Here is a 21943-nt window from a genome sequence, read left to right on the forward strand (position 1 = left end):
CACTGAAACAGCAGTTAAACGAAGCCAAAACGGAGTACAAGCGAGTTGCTGACCTGCACAGGAAGGAGGGCCCCCCCCTTCAACCGGGAGACCAGGTATGGCTGTCCACCCGCTTCCTCCAGATGCCGGGCAAATGTAGAAAATTACAAGACAAGAGGGTGGGTCCTTTCGAAATAGAAACTCAAATCAATCCCGTGGCGTACCGACTGAAGCTGCCTGACACGTTTAAAATACATCCTGTGTTCCATCAATCCCTCTTAACAAAAGCCGCCCCTCCCAGTGAGTTACGGCCGGAGGAACCTCCCGGAGCTCCACTCCTGGTAAATGAGCAGCTTGAGTTTGAAGTTGAGGAGATCTTAGATTCCAGGATCAGACGCCACAAGCTGCAGTACTTGATTCACTGGAAAGGCTATGGGGTGGCTGACAGATCATGGGAAGATGCAGCTGATGTGCATGCTCCAGAATTGGTAAAACTTTTCCATCAACGTTTTCCCCACCATCCCAAGCCAGACAAGGGGAGGGGGGCACAGCCTGGGAGGGGGGATGGTGTCGGAAGGCAGAGCTGGGGTCCCAATCCCGGGGAGCTGGATCCCAGAGAGTTGGGAGAAGAGTATTCGGATGGATGGCAGAGGGAAGGGGGAGGAACTTCCCCCCTTTGGAGCGAAGACGAAACAGAGGAACTGCCAGTGATAAGGTCGCTTAGCAACGGGGAGCCTGAGCCCTCCCTGGACATTCTCACGCCTCCCCCTCTTTCACGCTCAGAGCAAGAGGGGAAAGAGGGAGGGCTGCTCACAGCCGAAAAGCAGGGAGGCAGTTTACCATCAGCCCCTCCCCTATCCCCCATCCTGGAATCGGAAACTTCAGAAGAGGAGGGGGTGATGCTTCCCCCCTCACCGCGCACACGCAGACAGCTGAAAAGACAGGAGAGAAGGGGGGGAAGGCGGGCAGTACCTGAGTGGCAGTTAAGGAGGAGCGAAAGATTGCGCGCCCATTTGGCCCCTTCTTAAAGAACAGGCGGGAAGAAGTCCCTTGCTCTGTCAACTTTCTCCCAATGCCGCAGGACCTGTATCCCTGTATTGCTTCATGAGAAAACGCAGTCTTTGTTTGGACATTACCCTAATAAAACACGAATTAACTACAGCCGTTGGTCTGGTTCCTGAGTCACATCCTGGGCCTGACACCATCCAAATTTAAACCAAAGCTGACCCTGATTAGCCAAGCCAAACAGCTGTGAGTCTGGCTTTTAGAACACTGACAGTTCTTACTGAGCATGCCTGCACTATCATAGACTCCAATCCAATGTGATTTTTTTTAAAAAAAATCAACCATGCTTTTTAAAAACTTTTAAACTGCAGAAGATGAAGGTCAGAGTATGGGGCAAGGTCGGTAATAGGTTTACAGGTACTCTGTGATCATGGCTGATTTTCAATTAATTTCAACAAATTATGAGACCACTGACAGAAAAAGAAGTCCAACAGGAGGTCTGGATTTTTTTACGCATATTTCAGACTTTAAAGTTGGGATTCTCTCCGAGTGTTTTGTGTATTGCCATGAAAACTTAAAGGGTTGTTAAGCAAGCATTTCTGAGTTCAGGACTATAAGTTTTGTAAGATTTTGTTTTGAAATGAGCTTATGGGAAGCACCTGAATGGCATGAGGGGTATTTTCAATTTAACATGGTGGAATGCAAAAAGTCTGTGCTGGCCACAGTACAGCCATGAGAGTACAGGAGGGAAATAGTATCTTGGCTGCAAAATCAGAGAAAGAAAGCATTTTTTGCCACATAAGGAAAACTGGCTTGAACTGAGTGGGAACTCACACACACACACACCCCTTTCAATTCTTGGTATCAGTGATGTTTGTGTGGTACAATGGTGACATCCAGTGTTTGATGAATAAACCTCATGCCTACATGTTCATTTTATCTCTAAAATCCATCAGCATTATAACTTTAACATTGCCCACTTTCTGCTTATAATTTAAAATTGAATGCAACAAAGGGGAAGGAACAGGAAGACAGAGATCATACATCACTTGGTTAAGTGTGCATATTGTGCATTTACTAGATTGCTGTGCAAATGCAACATCTAAGATCTGGCACGGAATTTGTCATCCTGATTATTTTTTTTAAAAGCAAGTCGCTAGCTGTCACAGAAGGCTTAGACAAGAAAAGCTGGAAGAATGTGTGGGCTAAGGGCTCTGTGACAGCAAGGGAGTGCAAAGGATGGGGTGTGTTTACAAAAGGAGGGTTTCACATCAATTTCTGTTCCACACTGAATCCTTCACCAGACATTCACATTTGTGGGGTCCAGCAAAGCAGGACCAGGTAAGCAAGGGAGGAGTAACTGGATGAACAGATATATGTGGCACACAGCAATGGGCAAAATATGTCAATATCAGTTTCTCATTTCTCCAATCCAGTTCTCCGTATTTCCACATCAGTCAGTGATTTTTTTTAACAGAATTTCACTTAATATAACATTTTTGTATGTGATCCTGCCTAATATACATATTTTTTGCAAAGCATTTTCCCGAATATGTATTTTTGCATGCCTTTTTCACAAATATATATGCATTTTTACTCATCCTTTACCAGGCATATGCATTTTTGTCTACATCACTTGGCTGCAGAACTGCATTGCAAAATTCAGAGAGCTGCAAATGTCAAACGATTGCTGTGTTTCAGTTCTCCTATTGTTTTGGAAACTATAACTTAAGTAGATTTGCTTTAAACATTGAAAATGGAAATGGCCTGCCTTCAAGTCGATTCCGATTTATGGTGACCCTATGAATAGGGTTTTCATGGTAAGCAGTATTCAGAAGGGGTTTACCATTGCCTTCTTCTGAGAGGCAGCGACTGGCCCAAGATCACCCAGTGAGCTTTGTGGCTGTGTGGGGATTCAAGCCCTGGTCTCCCAGGTCGTAGTCCAGCACCTTAACCACTACACCACATTGGCTCTCAGGCCTTTTAAAATCTGGTCTTTAGTCCCTGTGGTATGACTGTTGGTTTTATCCTCTGTTTGAAGGGCCATCAGCGGTCAGTTCTCTATTTGAGGAATCTTCTATTTGAAAGGCTATCCATTCCAAGTCTGGTTTAAAGATAAAGAACTGTAAGAAGGGAGAACAGGAGGAGCCTTGGTGTTGCCCATCAACAGTGCACAGCACACAGGTCACCATCTTCCCCACTACGATGAGATATACTGTATCTTAATTTAAATTATAGTGATTATTTCTACCTTTGTATCTGGTACACACAAATTAGCACATGGAAATTTTATGGAAATCTGCCCTCTTGTGTCCTCTTTTTGTGTATGATACATTAAATGGCCACTCTAATCAGGGGTCTTGGTTAGGAAAGAGGGAGAAATTCAATTCAGTTCGCATTTAAAGCTGAAGTTATCAAATTCGCACTTTCCGAAACAATGTGAGAATTGAAACACAGCCATCCTTTGAAATTTGCACTTATCTGAATTTTGCAAAACAGTTCTCCAACCAAGCAATGTTTACAAGAATGTATATAGTAGGGGAAAATGTGCATAATAATGAATATATTGGTGAAAATAACATACAAAAATGCATTATATTGGGATAAATTGCTTGCAAAAATTGTGTACGTTAGTCAAAACTGCATACAAAAAGGTATTTATTAGGAGAAAGTCACACTAAAATGCTGATGAATTTTCATGAGGATCTTTTTTAAAAAATAGCAACCTCCTGCAGAAATGTGAAGAACTGAATTTAAAATTAGATGAGAAACTGAGAGAACTGAAATCAACAGATCATTCCATCCTGCTAACAGCCTTCCAGAAGTTCCCTGTTTCTCAGGCTAAAGTGCATCAGCCAGGCGTGGAGTTTCTGTAAGAGGAAGTGGAAGATGATCCACTTGCCAGAGGTCTCTGTCCCATTGGCTTTGTGACTCTGACCAATTATTTTATTTATTGTTTATTTATTAAATTTACAGTGGTGGCCAGTGGCTCCATGTCAGTGGGGCAGAGGAATCTGCTCCAGATTTTAGTCCAAACTTTCAAGGAGCAGCACATTAATGTTATGTGGTATGTACAGATCTCAAAACCTCTTCCAATGGCCAAAAGTATTTGAACTGAAATACTTGATTGGAAAAATAGTAGAGCACACTTAATGGGATTTAAATTTATATTTAAGCAAATCCAAAGCATTTCCTGGAAATTATTCTTCTTTGAAGAATACTTGCAATTTTTTACAGACCTCACAGCAGTATGCATTTCCTTGAATGCCCAATTATTATTATTATTACTGAAAGGGGGAAAAAACAATACAGGCACATAGAAAATTGTTAACATGATAATTCTGGTATTCCCCAATCTTAGAAATATAGATATTCCCCAGGTATAGTTAACAGAAGACTGACAACTTTGGAACTGCCCAAATTGACTGATATTATATCAATTTATTGTGTTAGGAATTAATTTTACAAAGCAATGTCTTTCTAGTAAAGGAAAATCTTCCACATAAAATTACAGGGGTGGAAAATTGTCCACCCCACATTGCTGCTAAGTTCCTATCATCATCATCATCAAGTCTTAGGGCACATTACAACAATCTTAAAATATGGCATTAAAAAATGTAAAACATCCTAAAATTACAAAATAGAGTGGGCCCTACAAATATAAGTCAAAGTGTCAAAGTGTCAGGTGTCAGGTGTCAAAGACCAGGTTCGGGCAAGAAAGAACAGTGATGATAAAATGTAAAAACCCAACCCAAACGCCTCCCACACTGATTGGCACCAAATGGAGTTTTCATCCCCCCAAATAAGTGTTTACATACTTGTGCTCATGTTGGAAGAAACACTGCCTTTTCCTGAAATGCTGTTTGGGTGCACACTTGATTGTAGTTATCCTGAGGGCAAGATCCCCGGTTTATGCACAGGGAGTGCTGAGAGATGAAAGAACCAAAAGGTGAAAACAAAAAGAGATGTGAAAAAAGGGATTTAGCTAGACCCTAGGGATTACTCTCGCAAACACAGCAGTGCCTATAAAATGCAGGACTCTTCCTCCACCAACCCAGACAATGGAGAGGGAAGAAGGAAGAGCTTTGCCAGCCATATGCTCAGGCCATATCTGATCTGGCTCTCAGGTGCTTGGGAACCCTGCACAAGGGGATTTTGAAAGTTGGGCTGAACAGCTCACCTGTCAATCATGTCAACACAATAAGGATGTTGTGTGATTGACAGGTGGTTTGTCCTACCTACTGGTCAAAGCTAGGCCATGGGGTGGGAGTAGATAAAGATCCAAAAAGGTTCCCCACTCCTACCCTTGGACATCTTAGCTAAGGCCTCTGTACCATATAACTGCTCATCACTGCATCACACCCCTAATCTCTTGGGGATATGGGACAGTGGGGGCTGGTGCATTAGAGCAAGTGGGGCACTGCCTCACCAAACTCAGCCAGCCCCCACCTTCTGCCTTCTTACAACCAACCAGAGAGTCACTCTGCCTGATATTGGCTCTGGCTTCACCTACTGTTAGTGGCCCTGCCTTCTGTCCCATCAGTCTCAATGGGCACCAGCCACCACTGTCATAGGAAGCTCTCTTATACCAGGTCTAACTATTTGTCTGCATAATCTGTATTCTCTACTCAGGGATAGTCAACATGGCACCCTCCAGATGTTACTGGACTAAAACTCTCATTATCCCCCAGCCTCAACCGTGCTGGATGGGGCTGATGGGAGCTATAGTTGAACTATATGTAGAGAGCACCACATTGTCAACCATCTGAGAGCACCTCCCAATGGTTGCCCATGACGGCAGCCATGGGCTGAAGTCTCCTGCTTCACCACTTCCTATTGGATCCTTAAAGCTACAGATGCCAAGGGCTGGACAGGACCTGCTGGCTTCTGCATGCTCTGGCACTGAGCTATGGCCATTCTCTATACCAGCGTTTCCCAACTAGAGGGCCACCAGATGTTGTTGGACCACAATTCCCATCTTTCCTGACCATTGGCAATGCTGGCTGAGGCTGATGGGAGTTGTAGTCCAACAACATCTGGTGGCCCACTAGTTGGGAAAGGCTGCTCTATACTCAACTCTTCATTTAGACACACAGGTCCTTCTTCTAGCAGTCCTCCTTCTCTCTTGCTGAACTCCTTCTGCTGACAGTCAACATTGCAATAGGTTGCAATACTATACTACCCCTCGCAATCCTAAGAGCCTGCTCCAGTCCTTGAAGCAATTTTTTCTGCTCCCTCCAAGACCCTAGTGATTTTGGCAGTTGCAGCAAAAAGAAAGAAAACAAACCGTCAAACCTATCTTCTCAGCCCAGTGCCCTGATGGGGATGCATACTGCCCTCTCCCTGGTCATCAGATTATTTGAGAAGAACATCAGAAGAGCCTGCTGCCAATGGCCCATCTAGCCCAGCATCCCGTTCTCACAATGGCCAACCAAATGCCAGGTGAGCTAGGAGGGAGGGCTGTGTGCCTGCATGTATGTATGTCCAGCACGTGTCTGTCCTATGTGTATGGGGTGTGTGTGTGTGTTTGTGTGTGTTGACGTGTGTGCACACGCGTGAATGCATGCAAAAGAAAGTAAGTGTGAGAGTGCAAGTGTAAGGTGGCCGCTGCAGGCATTCGGCCCCCAGAGGATAGGCCAAGGCTAGATGCGGCCTTTAGGCAAAAAAAAAGGTAACCACTCCTGCTGTGCTCACTTACCTAGGAGTAAGCTTCACTGAAATCAATGGGACTTACTTCTGAGTCGACATGTATTTTATTTGCTCTGTTAGTCAATTAACCAGTTAGATTACTCCATTAAAAACTTTTTGATCTACTAAAATCAACAGATTATTATATTTTTTATTTAAAAATGTAACTTATTTTAATACAAAAACTTTAAAAAACTAGGAACCGAGGAAGCAGGCTTTGTAGTGAGTCCCTGTCAACCTAGAACGTTCACAGTCGAGTGCAGGTTTGAACTTGGATCTCCCCAAATCCTCCTCCAGTACTTTAATCATTGCACCACACTGGCCTGAGTGAGCTTGTTCCAGAAGACGCTGGGCTTCCCAATTCACAGAGCAACCCTTGTTTAGCCACTGTACTACAATAGCTCTCTGAGGAAGAATGATGTTTCTTTAACAAGGGTGACAGCTTGACACCCAGCACATTCTCTTCCCAGGACAACGGCTTCCCTAGTGAGAGCGAAAGCATGGCGATATCCAGGAGCCATTGTGGTGATGCAAATCCCTGGGACAAGGCAGCATCATGCTTCCCCAAGGCAAATGTGCTGTTCATCCTATGCACACTCGCCTCACTAGTAACCCTTTTCTTTTATAGGGCAATGTGATTGGTTAAGCAAAAGAGGGTGGGGTGGGGAAAAGATCCTAAAACCCAAGACAATTGCCACTTAAAGCACTAATACAAGTCCCCGAAACTTTGGCCAACAGTCTCCAAGTATGCTTTCCCATCCCAAGATGTTATTATCATCGCCAGGACATACCTTGTCCACAGCAACCCACCTGCCAGGAAGCTAGGGTAGCACCTCCACCCTATCTAGGGAGTTGCTTCTGCCAGTGGGGATACTGTGGCCTTCCAGATGTGGTTGGACTCCATCTCCCATCTTTCCTAATCATTCGCCATGCTGGCTGGGACTATATGCTTGCCCGGTTTTAATGCCTTCCAGGGGCAACTGGCAGGCCCCATGGAGTGACTCGTGGGTCACAAGAATCCTGAGATAATTTCTTGGTTTTTTAAGTGTAAAATTGCTCTGTGGATGGGGCGGATGGTTTCTTGGTGACATCACAGGAAACAAACCAATTAGAACTATGTGCAGCCACGATTTGCTTCAAACTTGCAGAACCGTTCATCCCAGAGCTCAAGCCCAGAGGAGAAAAGAATGCTTGCACTAAATATCATGAGAAAGCTTCCAGACTGCCCATCATGAAAATGATATACATCTTTCAATCCTGCCTCCTAAGAGCTTTTCATTTCATCTCATCAAGACAACAGACACCAGATCTGTCCCAATAACTTTTTAACATGCATTTATCGCCTTTTACAAGGACCTACTTCAAACACAGAAGGGCGAAGCTTAGTTTCTCTAGTACATTCAGAAACACTTGTCCTGAGGCTGCTGGTTTCACTTTATTGATCCCAGACTGAGTGTTTGCCAAAGCCTGAACATTATTATATGAGCAAGCATTTGTGTCCACTTATAAACATGGGCGTATCTGACTTCCGGGAAGGGTGACTTAGCCTGTGCCTGCTTTTGAGACGGGCTCCTGCCTCAAAAGAAGCTTATTCAGATATATCAGTCAGTTTTTTCTTTTTTTTTTGACTGATTAAACTTCTCCCGGGTAGGGAGAAACGAAGAGATTAACCTCAAAGCCTATTTTTGTTGGGACGACCAGATCTCATTAATTTATGGGACGAGGTCCAGCCGACGAAGGTGGGACGGATTTTCAACAGCAAGCTCTATCTGTTAAAGCGAACGTTCATCTTATCTTCTAAGAGAGAACGCACTAACAGGCAAGCACCCTTCTTTCTATATTTTTCTTTTACTTGACTTAAATTGTTGCTGTTTAAAAGAGATTTGCCAGATTGATCGGTTTTTGACATCTCACTGGGGAGCCGTAACTTCTCTCTGCTACGCACTAATTAATAGCTTATCTCTGTTTTTGTTGCAAAAAGCTGTCCTGGATTTGCATTCTAAAGATACACACAGAAGAGGGATTTCTATTCCAGATTTTTATTTTGAAAAATATTATACTGTTTTGAGACTACTCTCTTTTTGGTCTATTTTATTTTGACGAATCTGTTTCTTGACGATTGCCATTAATTGCTTCGATCCTGGGAACTGCATTTTGTTTACTTAACTATTGGAGAGATAAGGCTGTCTGCTCTGTTTATACTGTGATGTCACCAAGTTTGGAGTATTAACCCAATTGTTGCTGAAATAAGAAGTGGTTTTCCTATATTTTTCTTTTAAAATGGCAATTAAGAAAGTGGCTGAGAATCTGGAAATAACTATGTTTCAGAGAATAATGGATGAGATTGAGATAACGAAAATTGAATTGAGTAAAATGAAGCAGGAGATTAAAGATATAAGGGTCCCTGTGAGAGAGGTGACCCTGGAAGGGGTCCCTGTGAGAGAGGAGACCCCGGAGATTGGAACAGGGGTCCCTGTGAGAGAGGAGACCCTGGAGACTGGAATAGGGGTCCCTGTGAGAGAGGAGATCCCGGAGATTGGAACAAACGTGGAACAGGAACAAGATTTGGAGTCTATGGACTTTAGAAATAAAATCTATTGTTTGGAACTCAATGTTATCTCTGAAGAAATTAATGAAGATTCTAGAGATAAAGTTATCAATGGCATGGATTATCTTCTGGACTGGAATGATGTGATGGAGCCCAATATAGAGAAAATCTATGGAATTAACTGCAGCCATGTGACAATGGAAAAACTTTTAAGAGATGACCCAGTGTATTTTGAAAAAAAGAACAGAGATATGATTTTACAGCAGTATTTCAGCAACTTATTCAGAATGGATGGCAAGAAAATATTTGGGATAGAGGTAATTCCCATCAGACTTTTATTATATGACTATGGCTTTGACAGCAAGATTATTATGGAATACTGATAATGGAAGATTGGATATTGAAATTACTGGACTTAACAAGACTACTGAAGATGGAAGATGGAAAATGGAACTAATAGAGATAATAGAACAATGGCTACTGAAATTACTGAACCTAACAGATTCTGATGTGATGGATTAATTGAAATGTTTATTTTGACTATGGTTATGACAATAAGATTATCATAATTAGTAATGAGATGGATTAATCGATATGCTTATCTGGAAAAAAAAATTGATAGATATATTTCTTAAAGAATTGAAACCTCTCTTTGACTTTTTGTGGAAAGAATAAAGTAATGTTTATGAGATTTGATGATTAAGTAAGATAACTACTGGAGGAAAGTGATTTTATAATATGACTTAAGAGACAGGATTGCTATATATTATAGACTTATAACTGATTTGATCTTTGACAAATGGGAAGTCAATATTTTACTCTTTATTTTTTATTTTTGTTTTTTTTTTCTTTTCTTTTTTTCTTTTTGTTTAACTATTTTTGATTTTGTTTTTTGTCTTTGAATGTTTTATGATTTTGTCTTGTATGTTTTATGAAAATCTGAATAAAAATTATTGAAAAAAAAAAAAAATATAAACATGGGCGTATCTGACTTGCATTTTTAATTATATTTGCAATTCAGTGTGTGCATTTTTCATTGTTTAAGATGGCCTGAATTTCAAGAATTGGAGAGAGATTTGAAAAGATCATTGGGCCTTACTGATTGAGAGTGCAATCCTAAACACATCTACTCAAAAGAGAGTCTTACTGAATTTCAATGAGGCTTACTCCCAGCTAAGCAAGGTTAGGATTGCAGCCTGACTGTCTTGCTGTCAGAGGTATACCAACAAAACTATGAAAGCACCTCAACAGATAGCTGAAATATGGTGCATACACATATTCCATAGGAAGAGATAGTGTGGTGTAGTGGTTACAATGTTGGACTAGGGCCTGGGAGTCCAGGATTCAAATCTCAACTCAGCCATGAAGCTTACTGAATGACCTTGGGCCAGTCATAGTCTCTCAGCCTAATCTGCCTCACAAGGTTGTTGTGAGGATAAAATGGAGAGGAAGGAGAACCATGAACAGGACCACGAGCTCCTTGGAGGTAAGTAGGAATATAAATGTAATAAATAAATAAAATACATTCCAATATGTCCTGAGCAAGAAATATGCAAGAGGAACATTTTAACCTCTTTCCCTCAAAACCAGATGCATACATAAAGTCAGCCTCCAATGTTCCAGCAAACCGAATCACAAGTGTGTTGGAACACTGGCTTTTGAGAGTTTCAGACCAGTCATGGACCAGCAAAAGCAGAGAGGAGGGGGTCTGTAGATTCAACTGCTGCCCCCCCCAAATCCTTTGAAAATGGGGCATGTCACTCACGCATGGGACATCCCAGTTCACATGTTCAATAATCCTATAATGGAGAGAGGGAATCTTTCCAGTGGCAACTCAACACACATCCTCCAACATGCTAATGGCAAACTCTTTCCGTGAGCGTGGATTCTTATGCCAAAACAGTTAATACCCGCACACAAGAGGGAGGTGTCCACAAGCTCAGGGAAGCTCCAAGGTTTGCAGAAGTACAAAAAGAATTGTGGGGGAGGACCTCCTCAGTGCAGAGAGGCCAGAGAATGCTCAAGGGCCACAGGATGTTGACTGACTGATGGGAAAGGATGGAAAATTGGGGGAGGGAAAGAAAGACTGGAATGGAGTATCTTCGCGGAAGGCATGACTGGCTGGCAAGTATAGTGGACAGGAATGCTCTACACTGCAACACTTTGTCGCATATCTTACTTGGAACGGAGTATCCTGAAAGAAGGCAGGGCTGCCTGGAACACTGAACAGGAGCATTCCACATTGCAATATTTTGTTACAGGTCCAACTTGCATCTACTAACACATTTAATAAACAAGTAACTCAATAAAACGTGCATAACGTTAGCCACCTTGGAGATCTTCAGAAATGAAAGGCGAGACACAAATACTTTAAGTAACTAAGATGACATGATAAAACCTGACCACTTCTCCTGCAGATAATAGGAACTTTTTGTCCTACTGTGCCAGTTCGCATGCAACTTTGGCATTATTATGTCTTATTATGTGTTCTCCAAACAGTGTGAAGTTGCTCACCAAAGTTTGACTTCCTGTTGGAGAACAGATCAGTGGAGGTGTATGGCATCAATAATTATGCAGGAACCCATCACACAATTAAACAGTCTATGACCGTTAGTCCTTTTCTACATATTCCACAGCTCAGTGCCAGTTTGGTGGGATGCAGGAGAAAAATCTGGGAGTCATAATCACAGAAAGAACTACAGCGATCTAGTTAACAGGAGCATCCCAGGAAATATACTATACACACCCTAGTAGTGTTGGCTGGTGGACTTTGGTCCTAACAAGGCCCAGGGAGAGGTCACAAGAAATCCAAATATGGAACAGTCATCATCAGTGGTTTTGAAGGCAATGCATCCTCAAGCCAAACAAGTGATCCTGTACTGGGAAAATATCCTATTATGCATGGTCTGTTATGCATATCCTGTTCTGCCAAGGGTGGGGAACACTGTTCATCCTGAAAACTGAATTCTCTTCTGGGAGAGGGAGAGGGCCACATGCCAGCAGCAGGCAAGGCCAGAGGCAAAAGCGAGAAATGCAAGATTTACCTTAGTCCAGCAATCTGGTTTATACACAACACTCACACACCCTCCTCCACCCCGATAAGCAAGAAGCGTTATCAGCGTTCAAGGACACACTGCAGCCAGGCAAAGACGCTGGGGTGAGGAGCAGGGTCAGTGAAGGCTGTAGCCTGGGGAGAGTTCCAAGGGCCAGACAGAAAGGCCTAAAGGGCCACATTCAGAAGTATCATCATATGAGGCAGGCAACTTGCTGAAGGTACACAAGTCTGGAATAGAGTCTGGATGAGAGCCTTGGGAACTTTGTGTAAGCGCCCTGGAGCTCCACAATAGAACAAACAAACAAAAATGTGCTGTTGTTATTTACACCCAAGATTCTTTTGTTGTTCTTATGCGCCTTTAAGTCGATTTCGACTTATGGCAACCCTATGAATCAGCAACCTCCAAGAGCATCTGTCATGAACCACCCTGTTCAGATCCTGTAAGTTCAGGTCTGCGGCTTCCTTGATGGAATCAATCCATCTCTTGTTTGGCCTTCCTCTTTTTCTACTCCCTTCTGTTTTCCCCAACATGATTCTCTTTTCTAGTGAATCATGACTTCTCATTATGTGTCCAAAGTATGATAATCTCAGTTTCATCATTTTAGCTTCTAGTGATAGTTCTGGTTTAATTTGTTCCAACACCCAATTATTTGTCTTTTTCGCAGTCCATGGTATCCGCAAAGTTCTTCAACATCACATTTCAAATGAGTTGATTTTTCTCTTATCTGCTTTTTTCACTGTCCTACTCTCACATCCATACATAGAGATCAGGAATACCATGGTCTGAATGACCTTGACTTTGGTATTCAGTGATACATCTTTGCATCACTTTACACACAATATTTACAAGATTCTTTACACACACAAAAATGACAATAAGCTGGGGAAGCAGTGGGTTCCAGTGCAGCCATGTGCAGTGTTCAATCATTGCTTATTACACTAGCAAAACCACGTTCTCCACAGCTGTCAGACTCACAAGCACAATGGCATATTAGGTTTTTGAAGCATCCACACTGCTTTTATCCTTAGTCAAGAACAAGAACAACAATCCTGTAAGGTAGGCTGGTATGATTGTCCTTATGTTTCACGTTGGGAGCTGGGAGATAGTGGATTGTCTAAAGTCACCTAATTAGTTCATGGCAGAAAGACAAGCACTGAACTAGCTGATAGTTCTGCAACAAATGCCTGATCGTATTAACTCAGAAAAAGGTCAGAATAAATTCAATCTGATATATTCCCTAGTACAGCCTTCCCTAACCTGTTGCCCTCCAGATATCTTGGACTACAACTCCCATCAGCCCCAGCCAGCATGGGAGCTGTAGTCCAAAATATCTGGAAGGGAACAGGGTGGGAATGGCTGCCCTAGTAAATGTATGCAAGTTTGCAGCCTTAGGGTGCAATCCAACTTGCATTTACACCAGGTTGAGGGGAGCTGGGTGCGGCAGATCTCCAGCTGAGTCGGGCTGGGTCTCGATTCAGCCAGGCTATGCCAGCATCAGTCCCTCAGCATGAGACCAATGCAAGTGGGGTGGTCATAAGCCAGCCTAAGGCCCGAAAAAGAAGCATGTCAAGGAGATGTCAGGGGAGGGGCCAAGGTGGGAAGACTTAGGCCACCTCCAGCTCATGTTCAGAGCACTCATGCAGGTCCCAATCCAGGCAAAACTTACGCCAGGAAAAAGGTTGGTCTAAGAAAATAGTTGCAATAGAAGTCAATGGAGAGGGCTTACCCCTCGGTAAGGGTACTTGGGAGAGCAGGCTTTTGCTTTCTGGCACCTGCATGCAGCTCCTGGCTGAGGCGGCATTCAGCCAACCCAGAGGCTCCTGAATGGCATTTGAACTTTACACCGGCTTCTCCTGCTCCCGCACAACTTACGCTGGCTTCCCCTAAATTGGATTGCTCCGCCCACCACTCCACCAGCTGTTACCATTTCCCTTCAGCTTGAGTTATTGAAACCTGTAATTTCTCCGGTAATACATACACCTGTTGGTAGATCAGGGGTGGAGAATCTCAGACCTTGCGGCCAAAGATCATCCTCCAGGCCTCTCTATCCGGCTCTCAGGACTCTCCCTGCATCATGCCCCCTCCCTCCAGGCCACGGCCCTCATTGGCCCTGTTTCAGACAGTATTTTTGCCTAGCTGGAATGCGTCTTTCAACTCTGACAATTTATATATTTGCATTTATATCCCACCTTTCCTCCAATGAGCTCAAGGTGGTGCGCATGGTTCACCCCTTCTCCACTTAATCCTCACAACAACCCTGTGAGGCAGGTTAGGTTGAGAGAAAGTGAACGGCCCAAGGCACCTAATGAGTTTCATGGCTGAACAAGGGTTTGAACCCTGGTCTCCCAGGTCCTAGTCCAGCAGTCTAACCACTACAACACACCAACTCTCCAAGCCCCCCACCCCCACCACCAATAATGTGCTTTCCTTGTCTGGATGGAGAGCAGAGGGTGTGTGAGAATATGTAGAAACTAACCTGCTGTGCAAAGGTAAAATTTGCAGGTGTTGCTCCACCCACTTTTGCCTTTGGCCCTGCTTACAGCTGGCATGATGTGACCTCCAGCAGGTAGCTCAGAGTGGAATGCAGCCCTTGGGTTGAAAAAGGTTTCCCACCTCTGATGTAGATATTGTGCAAAAACATGGTACTACATGCATATTTACTGCAAAAAGCATAAAAACTGTTTTATACAAAGTCAAGACCACTAGTCCATCAAATTCAGTGTTGTCTACACTGACTGGCAGCATTTCAGACTGGTGCCTTTGCAAGCCCTACACAGAGATGCCGAGGAATTAAACCTTGGTCTTTTTGCACGCAAAACGTATGCTCTACCATGGAGCTAAATGTTTTTTAAAAACTATACTGCATGAAAAGGTAATCCTTCCCTTTAATCATTGCCATGACTTGATCCAGCAGCCAGTATCAGGATCTTAAAATCACTGGCAATTCTTCATCAATTATATCACTGATTACATTTCTTCAGTTCATTTAGAAGCATCTCTAAACCACTTAATATTTATAATCTTGCGCAACATAAGAAGAGCCTGCTGGATCAGGCCAATAGCCAGTAGCCCATCTAGTTGAGCATCCTGTTTTAACAGGGGCCAACCAGTTGCCCATGGGAAACCCGAAAGCAGGACCTGAGTGCAAACAGCATGCTCCCTTCCTGCAGTTTCCAGCAACTGGTCCTTGGTACATGCTTCCATGTACAAGACGACAAACATAAAAACAGTACCATAAAAACAGGAATCTAGTTATAACAGAGGCTAATCTTATGGGTCAGAGAAAGCATGGGTAAAAAGACTGGCCTTTACAAGATGTCTGAAGCAACTAATAGGTGATGCTTTGCCCACAACACAAAGTAAGAACAGCATCTGTCAGCAAAAGGATGCAAGGTTTCATATCAGCAGCTGACCTTACATACAAAACAAGAAAAAGTTTCATGTTTGAGAACCAACATGAGCATCAGTGAGCACTGTGCTACATTTGGGGATCAAGATTAACACAGCAGTTAGGACACCAGACTGAAACTCTGAAAAACTGCAAGCTTTTGCTACACCTAAGGGGATTCAGGTGCTTAAGACTGCATCAGGCCTAGAGTGCTCAACATTACAGAGACTGATTTGCACGGGGACAATGGCATATTTTAAAGCCAGCATGCAGGAAAGATCTGAATAGGGTGGTTTATAACAAATGCTATTAGTGGTCGCGGATTCATAGGATCACCATAAGTCATAATCGACTTAAAGGCCCATCACACACACACACACAGGAAAGAGTGCCTATAACCCAATGGTGGCTGGTGCCCACTAGGACTGGCAGGGCAGAAGGCAGGAAGGCCAACAATGGGTGGACCCAGAGCCAATGACAGGCACAGCCAACAAATTCAAGATTTGTCCCAGTATCCTTCCTAGAGAGTTCTACAAGGACAACACTGAGGCTAAGTGGGATGAAGTTGATAGACGGGTCACACCCTGGAGTGAAGCTACATAAGAAGACAGGCAGGTGGGGGCTAGCTGAAGGCAGACTCAGGTTGGTGGGGCACTGCCCCACTTGCCCGAATGGACCAGCCTCCCCTGCCTATAACTGTGTCTGTGTCAGATGCTACTTCCTTCATACACTTGTGTTCAGAGGGCTCCTCCATATGGAGCCTGAGCTGGCTCTTGTTACATTCAGTGGAACAGTACACAGCAACTCTTTTAAGCAACAAATACACAACCACTTTACTCTGGAGATGAGTACTAGACTGCAACCACACTGCCTGAACTTCATTTGTGCCAGGACTCAGCCTAGCATCAGTTTTTGGTGCCGGAGTTTTAACCTCATGCATTCTTTATTTACTTCTACCCCACCTCCAAGGAGCTCAAGGCACCGCACATGGTCCCCCCCCTTCGTTTTGTCTTCACAACATCCCTGTAAGGTAGGTTAAGACAAAAGTTAGTGGCTGGCCCAAGGTTATCCAGACAGCACCATGCTTGAGTGTGGATTTGAACCTGGGTCTCTAATCCACATCCAGCTCTCTAGCCACTACTCTACACCGGATTTCAGTAGAGGGAGAGGCACAGAAGTCCATGAAGTCCAGCATTGTGCTCTGATTGAAAGCAAATTCTTATGCATGTTTACTAGGAAATGAGTTGCACTATGTTCAGTATGGCTTATTCCCAGGATTGTGTGCACAGAATTGCAATCTTGAGTACTGTGTCCATTTCTGGACACCACACTTTAAGAAGAATGCAGACAAATTGGAACAGGTTCAGAGGAGGGTAATGAAAATGATCAAGGGACTGGAAACAAAGCCCTGTGAGGAGAGACTGAAAGAACTGGGCACGCTTAGCCTTGAGAAGAGAAGACTGAGGGGAGATACGATAGCACTGTTCCAGTACATGAAAGGTTGTCACACAGAGGAGGGCCAGGATCTCTTCTCGATCGTCCCAGAGTGCAGGACACAGAATAATGGGCTCAAGTTACAGGAAGCCAGATTTTGAACATTTCTAGAAAGCTGAACATCAGGAAAAAACTTCCTAACTGTTAGAGAGGTGTGACAATGGAACCAATTACCTAGGGAGGTGGCAGGTTCTCCAACACTGGGGGCCTTCAAGGGGCAGCTGGACAGCCACCTGTCAGGGCTGCTTTAATCTGGATTCCTGCAATAAGCAGGGGGTTGGACTTGATGGCCTTATAGGCCCCTTCCAACTCTACTATTCTATGATTCCATAAGATCCTTTCTGCCAAGGACTGAACCTGGGACCTTCTGTATGTAAAACAGGTACTCTACATTGAAAGCACTAAATAATAATAACAATAACAACAACACTGTGAAAGAAGAATAGAGAAAACTTCCCCTGAGAAGGTGCAGAGTGTATTTCCCTCTGTAGTACATACAGAATAGACGGAGAGATGCTGCTTCCAAACAGATTCTACCCCCCTCCCGGGGGCTCCCACATCTCTTCCCTCCAGGAAAGCTAAGCACTGCAAGCTCTTCAGTTCCTCCAGTTAGTCTAGTTTCCACTGGCTTGTGAACGGATTTAATGGCCACCAAGAGAGATCATTTCATGGAAACCACTGGCGTAATGGCAGGGAAGCTTTTGAGATACACAGAACCCTTCTCCCAAAGAAGTTTCATGGCCCTTATTTTGAAACTTCTCCCAGTCTCTGGGTCCAAAGCAGGACACCACTTTCCCCCTTTCCTAACTAAAAAGTTCCAAAAATCGTGTCTCCTTCCGTCCAAAACACAAAAAGGAAAAAGTGAGTTTTAAAAAAAACACCAGTCACCCAAGCAAACAGGTATGGGGTGGGGGAGAGAAAGAAGCAGGAACATCTCTTGCCTAATAATCCGTCAAGAAATTCTCTCCAGGGAGGGGCAGCCAGGCTTTCCAAAGTGGAGTACAAACGCCTCCCTATCAAACATACACGGCCGTGTGCGTAACCTGAGCTACAAGTTCTTCCTCCCCAGGGTGCTCGGCTTGGGCGGATCAGCCTTCTGAGGGGTGTGGGGGGGCTCCCTCCAGATGATCTCCTACTCGATCTTACCCCAGTCCACGATCCTCTCGCCTGCGCCTTTACGTCTGACTCCGGGCAGCCTCTCTTCAGAACTCAGCCGCTCCTTCACGGAGTTTGGTACTTCTCCCCGCGTCGCATTCCTGCCCGGCTCTTTCCAAACACCGCCGGGGCGGCTCCTCCCTGTCGCCCGCCCCCTTGAGCCGGCGGGCCTGGAAGCGCCATCGCTTCGACGCTGCAGATCAAAAGCACCAGCTCGAGATGCCTTTCCGCGCGCTCTCAGGAGCGCCTCGCCTCGAACAGTTCTCCGAGCGCTCCTGGCGCTCGCTTCCTTCAGACGGGAAGGGGAGTAAGTCGTCCTCCCGTCCATGCAGCGAAGGAAGGCTGCCAAGGGGAACGTTTGCAAAGCTGAGGTTAACACACACACACACACACACACAATCAACAAACAAACGCAGCTGCCAGACTCTCCTCCCCTATTTATCATACAACTCTAAGGCTATATGTTGAAAGCCCCCTCCAAGAATCCCGGGAGCTAAAGTTTGTTTAAGGGTGCTAGGAATTGCCATAGGCTGTGTACACGTCCCCAGCTTAAAATGCAGGAGGGCATTGTGTATACACAATACACCTCTACAGCACATTGAAAGCACATTTCCCTCCCCTCAAAGAATCCTAAAAGATGTAGTTTGTTAAGGGTGCTGGGACCTGTAGCTCTCTGAGAGGTAAACTACACATGTTATTGTGGGGAGGGGGCCAGGAGGAGAAAATGTACTTTAAAGCTGTAAAGCTTAGGTTGTTCTTTTTTAAAATTCAGACTGAAGCTGGTTTGGGGGAAAATGCATCAAAGCACAGTATTTCATTAGAAATGACAGGATAGATACAGGATCGATACAGGATCGATATGGACTGTGTACATAGCTTCCTAAACCAGCGGTGTGAATGCATTGGATGCAGAGTTAATGGGAGTCCAGCAATAACAGGATTTGGGCCAAGGTTTCCAAATCTCTAGAAACCTCTGGGTTATGGTGGCTGGTGATGGAACAGGGTCATCATGAAGTCAAGAAGGGAGAGTGTTCATGTCTGGGCCAATGGACCAGGGATGCAGGAAGGTGCCTTATGCCACTTCAGACTATTTCTCCATTGTAGCCTAGTATTATCTGCTATGACTGGCAGTGGCTGTCCAAGGTCTCTGAATTTCCTCATCACCTGATGCCAGAGATTCTATGTGGGACCTTCTGAAGGGCCAGCTCTACCATTCGGTAGAGTGAAGCATCTGCCTTGGGCAGCTGGTTTGGGTGTCATGAAAGGACAAATGTTGGTAGTTAATTTAATGTATTATTATTGCACTTTTACTCTCCAGGAGAGCTGCTCAGGTGATTTTCTATCACAAGCATCCCAGTAACCTGGCTGATCTTGGGCAAGTGTCCATTGACTGGGAAGGGAAAGAGCTTCTAGCTCAGGCAGCAACATTGCATGGGTTGGCCCTGATGTTATACATGCAAAGCAGGGCTGGAAAACCTTTTTCAGCGTGAGGGCCACATTTCTTGCTGGGCAACCTTCCAGGGGCCACATGCCAGTAGTGGGCAGGGCCAGAGGCAGAATTGGTCAGAGCAATAAGTATACCTTGACAATCTCGGCTAATATCTATACAAATTTACACAACAGTGGCTTGGGAAAAGAAGGTGTGGCTGTGGAGAGTTCCAACGGCCAACGAGAGACACCTGGAGGGCCACATTTGGCCCCCAGACCTGAGATTCTCCATCCCTGATATAAACCATGTGCTCTGTTGTTGAGCTATGGTTTGTCCCTATGCGGATTCAAACAAACCACCACTATGCACAGGAACGCCTGGAGGCTGACATGCCAGAACTACATGAGGAATGAAGACTTCTCTCTATCTTTCCAAGCTGGCTCCCACCCTGTGAATATAACTTCAGAAGGGGTGGGAGCTAAGTAAGCAGGTGGGAGTCATTGGTGCAAAACCCTGGTTCTGCAAACAGCAATGCACTTTGCTTTACTTCAGTCATGTGAATCTTCCTGAATGAAAACACATGATCCTAATGACTGATAAGCAAGACTGTGAATCAGGCCCTAATTGCCAAGTTAAATGGTAGGCATTGTTGCTTTGCAGAGGCATGCTTTTAAATAGGAGGTCCTGTGACCGTTAATGGTGTGGGATTTGTCAGTAGCCACAATGTTCTCTTTGCGTTTAGTAATCGCCTGTCACAGGATTTCAGCTGCTGTGGATCATATCTTCACATGTCTGAAATTATGTGCGTGTATCCGTCTCCTAAAGCCTTCTAGCCAATAGAACCTTTGTATGCAAATACCCTCCAAAGGAAAGAAGATTGATTGGTTCTGGGGCTTCCACTGCTATAATTCAGTTTACAAGGTACCTGCATACTTATCATATCTTTGTAACCTTCAGGCTAAACTGCTATAATTTTCTCCGCCAGAGATTGTGCTTAACTTTATGAAAACTTCGGAATTCAGCATCAAAATCTGCACCAGCTCCTCCCAGGCACCAACCAGGCAGGCTGGCTTGTCGTTGCTTTTAAACTATGGAGCCCTTTGATACAAGGACCAAGAATATGTGATGCTACAAAGTTTGTTTGAGCATTTCTTGAACTGGAAGAGCAAACGCTAGAGCTCAGTGGTACATCAAATGTTTGCATTCTTGTCTGAAACCTTAGAGAGCTGCTGCCAGTCAGAACAGAAAATACTGAGCCAGATGATTATATGAAGGTCATCATGATAATCAGTGCTCTTTGTGTGTGTGTGATGGTAGTTAGCAGTACAGGGTACCATCACCTCTTTGTTTGCTTCACCTGTCAGCCATTTTATGCTTTTATCATGGCAATTTGTTTTTTTTAACCAAAAAAAGCTATTATAATTATTATTACTATTACCACCACCACTACTATTAGTATTATTATTTTATACCCACCTTTTATGCCTCTAATAGAGAAAGGCTCATCTGGCTCCATTTGGTACTATTACAAGTTGTGCTTAACTTCTAAAATAAGACAGGAAAGAGAAGAAGCCTTCTTGGGAACTGTATACTCTGCTAAGGAAGAGGTCAAATCTCCACTGGAAGAGGATGAGGTATCATGCAATATTGGAGAAGGAAAGACATTACGCAGCCGTGCAAAGATGCTGTCTCTTTTGACCCAAGCGTCAGCCCTGGCTTTCTGAGCGATTCCTTAGACAGCTAGTGTTGTTCTTGCCTTGCTTTTGAAGTGTCCAAGGGCTCCTACTGGGAGGAAGGGTGGGATATAAATCAAATAATAAAATAAATAAATAAATAAATAAATAAAATATTTGCAAGGGTCCTTTTGTTTTACAAATCATCTCTCCGGTGGTCTGCCCTCTGCAGCTTTCCTGGGTGCCCCATGTTTCCTGAAATGGTGAAGATGCTGCCTAACCTGAATTTGACCACTGTTTTTCTTTTTAAGAGAACTTTTTACTTTTAAAGAGGTCTGTGTGTAAAGATTCTTTTTCAAGGTAACAGGAAGGGCATCCCTTAAAAATGAAATCACTGGTCTCAGGTGCTAGGTAGCCAACCTCCCTGTTTCCCTGGGCTTCATTTAAAGCTGTAACATCTGCTATGGGGCTTTTCTGGCCCAGGGAGCAGTGGCCGTAGAGAAACATTTCATGGAAACAGCACCCAAG

The 21943-nt window shown here is 44.1% G+C and overlaps 1 protein-coding gene across 4 annotated transcripts in view; it reads right to left on the minus strand.

Annotated features, from left to right (window-relative positions):
* CCDC68 (coiled-coil domain containing 68) overlaps positions 1–21742 on the minus strand; it is a 64120-nt gene extending 42378 nt beyond the window's left edge. Inside the window, exons 1-2 of one of the 4 annotated variants that reach the window (XM_061614857.1) lie at positions 21219–21742; positions 18305–18655 (exon numbers count right to left, since the gene is read on the minus strand). In XM_061614857.1, coding sequence (XP_061470841.1) covers positions 18305–18655; positions 21219–21258 — 391 coding nt within the window. In that variant the 5' untranslated portion in view covers positions 21259–21742. The other 3 variants (XM_061614876.1, XM_061614866.1, XM_061614886.1) reach the window with 3 other exon arrangements.
* Positions 21743–21943: the final 201 nt, after the last annotated feature.

The sequence above is a fragment of the Rhineura floridana genome, chromosome 1 (assembly GCF_030035675.1).
Source record: "Rhineura floridana isolate rRhiFlo1 chromosome 1, rRhiFlo1.hap2, whole genome shotgun sequence".
In the NCBI taxonomy this organism is placed as follows: domain Eukaryota; kingdom Metazoa; phylum Chordata; class Lepidosauria; order Squamata; family Rhineuridae; genus Rhineura; species Rhineura floridana.